This window comes from Lathamus discolor (assembly GCF_037157495.1).
Source record: "Lathamus discolor isolate bLatDis1 chromosome W unlocalized genomic scaffold, bLatDis1.hap1 SUPER_W_unloc_1, whole genome shotgun sequence".
Taxonomy (NCBI): domain Eukaryota; kingdom Metazoa; phylum Chordata; class Aves; order Psittaciformes; family Psittacidae; genus Lathamus; species Lathamus discolor.
Window position 1 is genome coordinate 1096455 of NW_027069096.1, and position 11654 is coordinate 1108108.

The following is an 11654-nucleotide window of genomic DNA, read 5'->3' on the forward strand; positions in this document are numbered from 1 at the left end:
TTCCCCAGGCCTGAGAGAGATCCTAACTGTACTTATGATCAGTAAGCCAACATCAGGCATTTCTTGCCTCCCTGCCTGCAGGTAGCTTAGCATCATTTTTACTTTGGAGATAACCTGCTCTGAATGGGAGCTCCTCAGACCCAAAGCAAACAACTCCAGGCTCTATTCACCTGCAGTTCCATATCCCTTTACTGCACCTCTCCATACTCTGTTTATTAGCATCTATGATACCCAAAGGCAACAGAACTGTAAAATTAAGTATATATAATGAAACTCCACAGTACCTTGCAATGCAGAAGGCAGCTTTTTGAGCTTAGAGTACAACATTTTCTTTCCCTTGACACCAAGAAATATTTGTGGACTTAAGTGTTCTACTAGTTACAACTTCTTAATTTTAAGCTGTCTAGGAAGTAGCCTACAATACCAAATTTTTAAGCATGTTGCTCATGCTTGCCCATCAGTTATCTGTAAGTTCCATATCAAGTCACTGCTAAAAGACTTCCACATTACCAATTGCTTTTAAATTAAAAAAATAATTCAGAAAGAGCTGAATCCAACAATACAGAACTCTAAACAGCACAGGTTAATGAGTTACAAAAAGCAAGGAAAACAATGCCTTCAGATGTATTTAGCCCCCATATTACTTGGGAAAACAAAGCATAATGCTTGGGTTTGCCCCCCTCCAACATCTATTAATACTTGCTTGTTTAAGTAGAAAAATACCTTATGAAGTTGCCTGATCTATCAAACAGCAGCTCCAACAATAGTTAATTCATTTCCTTTCATGTTAAGTGTATTCATTTTCATCTAACCAGCCTAAAACAAAGAAGCTTTGAATACTGACTCTTGCTCTACATTAAACATGCTTGACACGGCATACTTGGTCAAGCCATGCTTCTGGGTAGTTCAATGTATTTCATAATAAAGTTCAGTTTCTCACTTGCACCTTGACCAAAATATCAGCTCCCAGCACAAGAATACCAATCAACTACAAAAAACAGAAGGGGGGACACCACAAACCACAATCAAAAATTGGGACACAAACCTGCAACTTAACCAAACAAGTACCTTCAAGTAAATCAGGAAGCACCACCTAATAGTACTACAAGCATTCAAAAACCATTGCTTGATCAAAGCAATGGGCAGAGATTTACCAGCCTCCAGGCTTTGACAGCCCAAACATCAAAGTAATCCACTGGATTTCAGTGCAATTAGACCAATAAACAGTCAACCAAGGTGGCTAAAGTTCCACCAAACACAACCCTCAGCCAGTGAAATATATCTCAAATAGCACATATCACCACCAAATTACAGCTTAATAGCCTTTGCTGCTGTGGTCCCCATTTAAGTATCAGCTGCCAGAACTAAACGTGAAGTTTTTCAAATAAAAGACAAACAAGATTTGGAGAAGGCTGAGGTTACTAGTGACTTCTTTGCAACAGTCTTCACTGGCAAATGCTCTGATCACACCACCCAAGGAAGGCAGATGCAGGGACTGGGAGAATGAAGACCTTAGGCCCACTGTAGGAGAGGATCTGGTTCAAGATAATCTTAAGAACCTGAATGTGCACAAGTCCATAGGACCTGATAAATCCATCTGCGGGTCCTGAAGGAGCTGGCAAATGAAGTTGCTAAGCTACTGTCCATCATATTGGAAAAATCATGGCAGTGATGTGAAGTTCCCGATGACTGGAAAAAGAGAAAGATAACCCCTATTTTCAAGAAGGGGAGAATGGAAGACCCGGGGAATTACAGACCAGTCAGTCTCACCTCTGTGCCACTCAGTGGATAAAGGACTGGCTGGATAGCCACACACAAAGAGTGGTGGTCAATGGCTCAATGTCCAGCTGGAGACCAGTAACAAGTGGTGTCCCTCAGGGATCAGTCTTGTCACCAGTCTTGTCACCGACCAAGATGTTCAACATGGACAGCGGGATAGAATGCGCCCTCAGCGAGTTTGCCGATGACACTGAGCTGTGTGGTTCAGTTCATATGCTGAAGGGAAAGAATGCCATCCAGAAAGACCTTGACATGCTTGAGAGGTGGGCCAGTGCCAACCTCATGAAGTTTAACCATGCCAAGCGCAAGGTCCTACACCTGGGTCGGAGCAATCCCAGGCACAGCTACAGGATGGGCAAAGAAGAGATTCAGAGCAGCCCTCTGGAGAAGGACTTGGGAGTGTCGGTCAATGAGAAAATGAACATGAGCCAGCAGTGTGCTCTTGCAGCCCAGAAAGCCAACCGTATCCTGGGCTGCATCAAAAGGAGCATGACCAGCAGGTCAAAGGAAGTGATCCTGCCCCTCTGCTCTGCTCTCATGAGACCTCACTTGGAGTACTGTGTACAGTTTGGGTGGCCTCAACATAAGGACATGGAACAAGGCCAGAGCAGGGCCACAAGGATGATCAGGGGACTGGAGCACCTCAGGTATGAAGAGAGGCTGAGAAAGTTGGGGCTGTTCAGCCTAGAAAAGAGAAGGCTGTGTGGAGACCTCATAGCAGCCTTCCAGTGTCTGAAGGGGGCTTATAAGGATGCTGGGGAGGGACACTTCAGTAGGGACTGTAGTGATAGGACAAGGGGTAATGGGTTAAAACTTAAACAGGGGAAGTTTAGATTGGATATAAGGAGGAAGTTCTTTCCTGTTAGGGTGGCGAGACACTGGAATGGGTTGCCCAGGGAAGTTCTGAATGCTCCATCCCTGGCAGCATTCAAGGCCAGGTTAGACAGAGCCGTGGGTGACATGGTTTACTGTGAGTTGTCCCTGCCTATGGCAGGGGCGTTGGAAATAGGATTGGAAAGGACCTTAAGATGATCTAACTGTTGTATGATTCTATGATTCTCCTGCCACATCACAGAGAAGTCTCTCAGCCGGAAAAAAACAAACAAACAACATCAACAAACCAGCATTAATGCAATGCTCACACATAATTCTGCAAAGTGCAGCACAATGTGGTTCTCTACTGCTCAGGCACTGCCTGCAAAACCAGGTAAAAACCAAACCAAACCAAACCAAAAAAAAAACCCAACAACAAAAACCACCACAACCCACACATTCCTTTGGTTTTTTTTTAAAGCAGTTCAGAAATACCACATAGCCCAGCAGGTTCTGATCCTGTCTTATCACATCACATCCTTCCCAGCTGACCTAAGAAACAGGCAACTGGCACTATGACCTGGAGATGAAGTATTTCATTCTGAGAAAATTCTTCCTTCTGACCCCCCCCCCCCAAAAAAAAAAAAAAAACCCACACCAACCACACCACAAACCCTTAATAACTGAATCAGCTGTAAGCAAATCAGCATCTTAGACATTCAAGGTCTACCCAGCTGTCATCCTTAAACTCCAAATGCACAAGTGTTGTGGTTTAAGCCCAGCTGCCATGCAGCCCACTCACTCACTCCCCTCCCTTCCTCCCCCCCACTCCCAGAGGGATGGGGAAAAGAATCAAAAGAATGTAACTCCTATGAGTTGACATAAGAACAGTCCAGTAACTAAGGTATAACACAAACCACTGCTGCTACCACCAATAATAATAATGATAAGGGAAATAAAGGGAGAGAATACAACCCTTTGGGGTAACTGCCCCTAGTTGTACATCCTGAGCATGACATGCTGTGGTATGGAAGACCTCTTAGGCTAGCTTGGGTCAGGTGTCCTGTCTCTGTTTCGTCCCTGCTTCCCCTCCTCCCTGGCAGAGCATGAGACTCACAAAGTCCTTGGTCAGAATAAAAATTACTTAGCAACAACTAAAAACAGTGTTATCAGCTCTGTTCCCAGGCTGAAAGTCAAAAACACAGCACTGCACCAGCTGCTAAGAAGGAGAAAAATGACTGCTACTGCTGAACCCAGGACAGCCAAACAAAAAAAAAAAAAAAAAGAAAACAAACAAAAAACCCCAGAAACCCTACACAAATCAATATCAATCAAGGTCACCTATCGCAAGCAAATACCTGTAGCCCAACAGAACTGATTCTGCCAGAAACTTGCTCTTATCACTGGACCTCTTTGGAGGACTTAACATCAGTAACCCCGAGATACTTCTGCCTTGCCAGCATCAAATGAGAGTTAACCAGTACATAAAACACTCCTTCCTTGAGTGTGGTGGTCTAGAGCTTCAGCAAAGGATTGTCCAAAACATTATTCCCAGTTATACTGAATAGCCACATAAAAAGTCATTAGATAAAGCAGAGACTGACAGGGATAAGGATAGCCATACCTAGGCTCATGACAGCCTCCACTGTAGATGTACACCTTAAGGCTGATTGTATAGAGGGAAGCTTGCAGTTCAAGACTGCTCCTCCTTGTATCTCCACCAATACAAGCCAATCTACATATTGGTTGCTTCTGAAGGCTGCTGCCCTTTCCATCTAGCTGGGATGTCCTAAACTCTGAAGTACCACAGCAGATTCGAGTATGCTGTATTAGTTAATAAGATATGCTTAGATGCTGTGCTTGAATTTTTAAGTACTTGACTTTATTATAGCCAGTACTAGATAACCTATTAGACTGATAACCTACTATTTAAAAATCTGAACTAGTGCTCACCTTACATATACTATGAATATATCATAGAAATGACTCTACCAAATAAAGCCTAAAGTATTAAACTTCTCTCTAAACAGTTAAGTAAACCAAGTGCCAAGGTTTAAGCCCAGCCAGTAACTCGGAAGCATACAGCCACTCTCTCACTCACATCCCCATTCTCTCCACCCCCCAAAGCTCCCAGAGAGACGGGGAGGAGAATCAAAAGAATGTAAATCCCACAGGTTGAGATAAGAACAGTCTAGTAACTAAGGTACCAATACAAAGCTGCTGCTATTACTACTAGCAACACCACCAATAACAAAGGAAATAAAAAGGAGGGAGACGATATAACTAAAAGGGGAAAAGGAAAACAAATACTAGTGATGCACAATACAATTGCTCACCACCCAGCCCAACCCAAGTAGCTATCTGGGCTTTCCAGGTAACTTGCCCCAGATTGATCTACTGGGCATGAAGTGCTGCAGTATGCAATACCCCTTTGGCTAGTTTGGGTCACATATCCTGTCTCTGCTTCCTCCCAGCTTCTTGTGCCCCTCTTCACTGGCAGAGCATGAAACTAAACATCCCTGATCAGAATAAACATTATTTAGCAACAAATCAAAATATCAGTGTGTCATCAGCATTGTTCCCAGAATAAAGTCAAAACCACAGCACTGCACCAGCTGCTAAAAAGGAGAAAAATGACTGCTACAGCTGAACCCAGGACACCAAGTCTAACTTATATAAAGGTTTACCTGAAGGCTTAATACAAAGCAAGCCAAGAGCATCACTTGCCAGGACAACACGACTCCTTCTCCCTAGAGATAGAACAGGAGTCTAAGACAACTTTTTCAGGGACTCAGAACTAAGGATGTTCTACCAAAGCAACACAAGGAGCACAAGACCCCACACGGACCCCCACACCATGCACAGCTCCTCACAAAGAGGAATCAAAAACAACATATGACAGGCTCCAGCCACACTGCCTGAAAGGAATCTCTCTGCTGCAGGAAGGCAAGAACATCATGAGACCTTAGTCTCCCACTCTCACAATAGCGTATCACAAGATCAATCGGAAGAATTTAGGAGAAAGGCACAACAGTTCAAGGACATGAAAGAAAATATCGCATTCATAATACCAAGGTATCCTGGTTGCCTAGAATCTACACATCCCTGGATTATTTCACAGGCTGCTTCAGCTTCTTTCCAGGAGCAGTTACAAATATACAGTCTAGAGAGCTTCCAAACCGAAACAGAAATATTTTGACCTACTGTGATTTCCGGGGGGGGGGAAGGAAAGACGAGGGAAGTAATTTAAGCACAGGAAGAGGTCGCCAAACCATTTGGATGCAAAAATGACCCAGTTACCAACCCATGCCTAAATCAACTTCCTGAATAAGTAACAATGGAGGCAAATTAAAGAACATACCTACCACACCTACATGAGTAAGCCAGCCAACTGATTACAAATTACAAGCTTTGTGGCAAAACTCTCCCGTCCTTCAAATCAATAAGGCCAAACTGAACGTAACACAAGTCTAATATTTCCCAAGCTACAGGATGCTTTGGTTTTGTGGAACAAAGCTCTTAAACCTTAACCCAGAGAGAAGGACAAAGAGGCCCAGCAGGCGGCGAAGGAGATGGTGCAAAAGACGGCTACCCTCCACCCAAGCACCACCGCGGCGGTGGGAAACCCAGTCCGTCGACAAAGAAAACCCCTACCTTGAAGTAGCCGCCCTCGTAAAGAGTGTTGGGAGGCCCGAAAATCGCCACCTCCCAGTTGTAGAGGTCAGACTCGTCGACCAGAGTGATGCGGAAGCCCTCCACCGGCTCCTCCTGCAATGACTTAAGCTCTAGCATAAGTGCCTTCTGCGAGCTGCTCATCTGCTGCTGGGCCATGGCGCGGCGGCAGCCGCAGCCGCCGCCGCCGCCGCCCTGCAACTCTCCACCTCTCCCCACACTGACAATTACAACCACCACCACTTCCTTTTGTGACAACACCCCTTCACCGCTAACGTCAGCGCGTTGAGCACCAGACCCGGCCCGGCCCTGCCCCGCCCCGCCCCTCCGTACGACAAGACACGCCCAGCTACACGCCCCGCCCCGCTACACGCCCCGCCCCTACAGGCGCGCTTAAAGAGGCAGCATTCGCGGCTATAGCCCCTATGAGGTATGTAGGCGAAAAGTTTCTGACGCTGTATCGGACCCCACGGGCCAGGTCCGCATCTCCCCTCCAGCGAGGCCTCGACCCCACGGGGGCCGAGGGGCGGAGGATTAACCACGTGCTGGGGTGCTAGTGGAAGTGGAACGGAAGGGGCGGTGCTGTGCAGGGGTACGGCGGGGGATGGCTTCCTTATGCTGCCGTGCTGACGGACATTCACGGTCAAAAAAGAGCGTTTTTTGTACAAGGGATGGTTTCTGAAGGGCGACCTTGCATGACCCAGCATCTCCTAAAAATCCTGCAGTAACCCCAAGTCAGCAGTAAGAGGAACAGGCAGTTACCCCCTTCCTGATACAGGGTTAATAAGTGTACAAGGGAACAATACAGGGGATTGTATAAGAGTTAGAAGAATTCCTTGCTTAAACAAAAGTATTGCCTGTTGTAAACACCTATCATGCTTACTAAACAGAACAAGGCACAAACTACTGATAAGGGGAGGAGACAGAGGCCTGGTTCTACTGATAAGCAACTATTGATAAAGAAATGCGAATGTCTGGGTCTATTGATAAGGGGGAGAAGCTGATGATTTATGGATGAGGTACCGACCAAACCCTAAAGCCATGCGTGAAGATTAAAAGGTGAAAAGTTTAAGAGGAAGACTCATTTACTTCATCTTGAGACCCCTGCCCATGACCAGAGGGGGGCACTGCGCAGGCGCAAAGGACCTTCTAGCTCATTATAATACGAAGCGGGGACAGATACTAAATATGTATAGGCGTATCAGTAATCTAATGCATATGTATGCCTTAAGGGAATAAATGTAAAGGAAAAACGACCCTGGGTGTGCATACTTTGGAGGAACGATCCCCATGCACCCCAGCGCTGAATAAAGCATACCTACTTCACAACTTTAACGAGTTGTGGAGTCAATCCGCGTATCATTCCCACGGATGTTATTTTGTGTGAATCCACAGATGTGTGAGCTGCTACAGGAAGAAAATGCAGTTTTGATCCTGTCGTGGTTTAAACCCAACCATAAACCTCTTTTGCTCACTCCCCCCCTTCTTGCCCTCCCCCTGCTCCTGGAGGGACGGAGAGGAGAATCAAAAAGAATACAACTCCCACGGCTTGAGATAAGAACAGCCCAGTAACTAAGGTATAACACAAATCACTACTGCTACCACCAATAATAATGGTGCTAAAGGAAATAACAAGAGGAAAGACTACAACACCTCAACACCAGCCGACCAGTAACTCACCCCACTCCCCCCAGCCAAGCACCGACCGATACCTCCTCCAACCCTGCAGTCCCTCTACCCCTTCCGGGTAACTCCCCGTTACATCCTGGGCATGACGTGCTGTGGTATGGAATACCTCTTTGGCTAGTTTGGGTCAGGTGTCCTGTCTCTGCTTCCTCCCAGCCTCCCCTCCTCCCTGGCAGAGCATGAGGCTCAGAAAGTCCTTGGCCAGACCAAACATTCGAGCAGCAACTGAAAACATCGGCGTTATCACCAGTGTTCCAAGGCCAAAAGATCAAAACACAGCACTGTACTAGCTCCTAAGAAGGAGAAAAATGACTGCGGCTGCTCAACCCAGGACAGATCCTTCCTCCCATTCCCTGACACTGTTAAGGGAGAAAAACATTTGCAGAGGTGGCAAGGTACATTGACCTGTGAACCTGAGCAAGCACCTCAGATGATGTTTGTGAGCTCCTGTTCCTTATCCAGCCGTTAAGGAATAATATAATTATTATTCACTGTAAAAATAAATAAAATAACAATGCAGTTATCCAGTAGGAGGAAAAGCAATGTAGTACAACCTCAGATGGTGCAAATCTGGGTTTCATTTCTGGAAATGTTAATGCATGCACTACCACCAATAGTAATAATGATAAAAGAAATAAAAAAGTGAGAGGATATAAAACTAAAAGGGGAAAAGAAAAAGAAAACAATAAACACAAGTGATGCACAATGCAATTGCTCACCACCCACCTGTGGTGTATCAAAGACAGACTCCAATTCTGGTGAAATCTGAAGACCTTTATTACTCATCCCTTTTATAGTCTACTAAGTGCTAAGCAGTAATTTTCCACTCTTACTTCCTTGTCATTCTGATTCAGCAAAACCAGTAAGGGTTACAAATATTTACATCGTTTGGTCTGGCTTTGAGTTGCACATTGTGAAATAAGAGTTCACTCTTCTAAACAAGATAACAAGGTTTTATTGAGGGACAAAGTCAATAAAGCAAAAGCAACAGCGCTGGGCTCGTGACCGTAGCCAGAGACACACTGATTAGCCTTTGTTATAGGTTTATATATTTTCACTATTGCATTAGCCATATACATATTCATAATTCCCACGTATTGGTGGGGAATATTATAATTAGCTCCACGAACTTATCACAGAATCACAGAATCCCAAGGGTTGGAAGGGACCTCAAAAGATCATCTAGTCCAACCCCCCTGCAAGAGCAGGGTAACCTACAGTACATCACACAGGAACTTGTCCAGGCGGGCCTTGAATATCTCCAGTGTAGGAGACTCCACAACCCCCCTGGGCAACCTGTTCCAGTGCTCTGTCACTCTTACAGTAAAGAAGTTCTTCCTGATGTTAACGTGGAACTTCCTATGTTCCAGTTTACACCCATTGCCCCTTGTCCTATCACTGGATATCACTGAAAAAAGCCTAGCTCCATCATCCTGACACCTACCCTTCACATATTTGTAAACATTGATGAGGTCACCCCTCAGTCTCCTCTTCTCCAAGCTAAAGAGACCCAGCTCCCTCAGCCTCTCCTCATAAGGGAGATGTTCCACTCCCTTAATCATCTTTGTGGCTCTGCGCTGGACTCCTTCAAGCAATTCCCTGTCCTTCTTGAACAGAGGGGCCCAGAACTGGACGCGGTATTCCAGATGCGGCCTCACCAAGGCTGAGTAGAGGGGGAGGAGAACCTCTCTTGACCTACTAACCACACCCTTTCTAATGCACCCTAAGATGCCATTTGCCTTCTTGGCCGCAAGAGCACATTGCTGGCTCATGGTCATCCTCCTATCCACTAGCACCCCCAGGTCCCTTTCCCCTTCGCTACTTTCCAGCAGGTCAACCCCCAACCTGTACTGGTACATGGGGTTGTTCTTCCCCAGATGCAAGACTCTACACTTGCCCTTGTTGAATTTCATCAAGTTTCTCCCCGCCCAACTCTCCAGCCTGTCCAGGTCTCGCTGAATGGCAGCACAGTCCTCTGGTGTGTCAGCCACTCCTCCCAGTTTTGTGTCATCAGCAAACTTGCTGAGGGTGCACTCAGTTCCCTCATCCAGGTCATTGATGAAAATATTAAACAGCACCGGTCCCAGCACCGACCCCTGAGGAACTCCACTAGTCACAGACCTCCAGCTAGATTCTGCGCCATTGACCACAACTCTCTGCCTTCTTCCTTTCAACCAGTTCTCGATCCACCTCACTACTTGATCGTCAAGCCCACACTTCTTTAGCTTATCTATGAGGATGCTGTGGGAGACAGTATCAAATGCCTTACTGAAATCAAGAAAAACTACATCTACCGCTCTACCATCATCCCTCCACCTAGTCACTTCCTCATAGAAGGCTATAAGGTTGGTCATACATGACTTCCCCCTCATAAAACCATGTTGGCTGTTCTTAATGACCCCCTCATCCTTGATATGCCTAGTGATGGAGTCAAGAATAAGTTGTTCCATCATCTTTCCAGGGATGGAGGTAAGGCTGACCGGTCTATAATTACCCGGGTCCTCCTTCTTGCCCTTCTTATAGATTGGTGTGACCTTTGCCATCCGCCAATCCTCAGGCACCTCGCCCGTTTCCCACGACTTACCAAAGATGATGGAAAGTGGCCTAGCAATGACCTCCGCCAGCTCCCTCAGCACCCGTGGGTGCATTCCATCCGGACCCATCGATTTACAGATGTCCAGTTTGCATAGCTGATCCCTAACCCAATCCTCATCTACCAAAGCAAACTCCTCCTTTGTCCTGACTCCTTCTGGGGCTATAGAAATCCGGGGCCCTAGGGGAGAGTCTGCAGGAGTAAAGAAAGAGGCAAAGAAGGCATTCAGCACCTCTGCCTTCTTTATATCCTCTGTCTCCAGGGTACCCACTTCGTTCAGCAGTGGGCCTATATTGCCTCTTGTGTTAGTTTTATTTGCTATGTATTTGAAGAAGCCCTTTCTATTGTCTTTAACCCGACTAGCAAGATTGAGTTCCAAGGAGGCCTTAGCTGTCCTAATTGCCTCCCTACATCCTCTAACAACTGCCCTATATTCCTCCCAAGCGGCCAGCCCCTCCTTCCATAATCCATAGATTCTCCTTTTCCACTTGAGTTTGCCCAGCAGCTCCTTGTTTAACCACGCCGGTCTCCTAGATCCCTTACTTGACTTCCTACTCATTGGGACGCTCCGATCCTGAGCTTGGAAGAAGCGGTCCTTGAATGCTAACCAACTATCTTGAGCCCCTTTACCGCCTAGTACACTTTCCCATGAGACTTCCCTTAGCAGTTGACTGAAGAGGCCAAAGTTGGCCCTTCGGAAATCCAGAACTGTGGCTTTGCTAGATATTCTATTCCTTCCACACAGGATCCTAAACTCCACCATCTCATGGTCACTGCAGCCAAGGCTGCCATTGACCGTCACCACTTCGACCAAACCCTCCTTGTTGGTGAGTACTAAATCTAGCAGCGCTGCTCTCCTAGTTGGTACGTCCACCATTTGCATTAAGAAATTATCATCAATGCACTCGAGGAACCTCCTAGACTGTGAATGACTGGCTGTGTGAGTCTTCCAGCAAATATCGGGGTAGTTAAAGTCCCCCACGACGACTAAGGCAATTATTATCATAAGTCTCCTTCTCTTGGCATCTGCATACTGCTCTCTGGTGATTGTCAGCAGGGGTCTTGAGGATGAAGTAAGTAGTCTTCCTTATGCAGGCAGGGGTCTTCAAGA

At 46.2% G+C, this 11654-nt stretch overlaps 1 protein-coding gene across 3 annotated transcripts in view; it reads right to left on the bottom strand.

The window, feature by feature from the left end:
* LOC136006180 (ubiquitin-conjugating enzyme E2 R2-like) overlaps positions 1-8746 on the bottom strand; it is a 65947-nt gene extending 57201 nt beyond the window's left edge. The window contains exon 1 of one of the 3 annotated variants that reach the window (XM_065664220.1): positions 8677-8746. In XM_065664220.1, coding sequence (XP_065520292.1) covers positions 8677-8736 — 60 coding nt within the window. In that variant the 5' untranslated portion in view covers positions 8737-8746. Of the gene's footprint in view, positions 1-6246; positions 6548-8676 lie in introns of those variants that run through there. The other 2 variants (XM_065664219.1, XM_065664217.1) reach the window with 2 other exon arrangements.
* Between the last annotated feature and the right edge of the window lie 2908 nt (positions 8747-11654).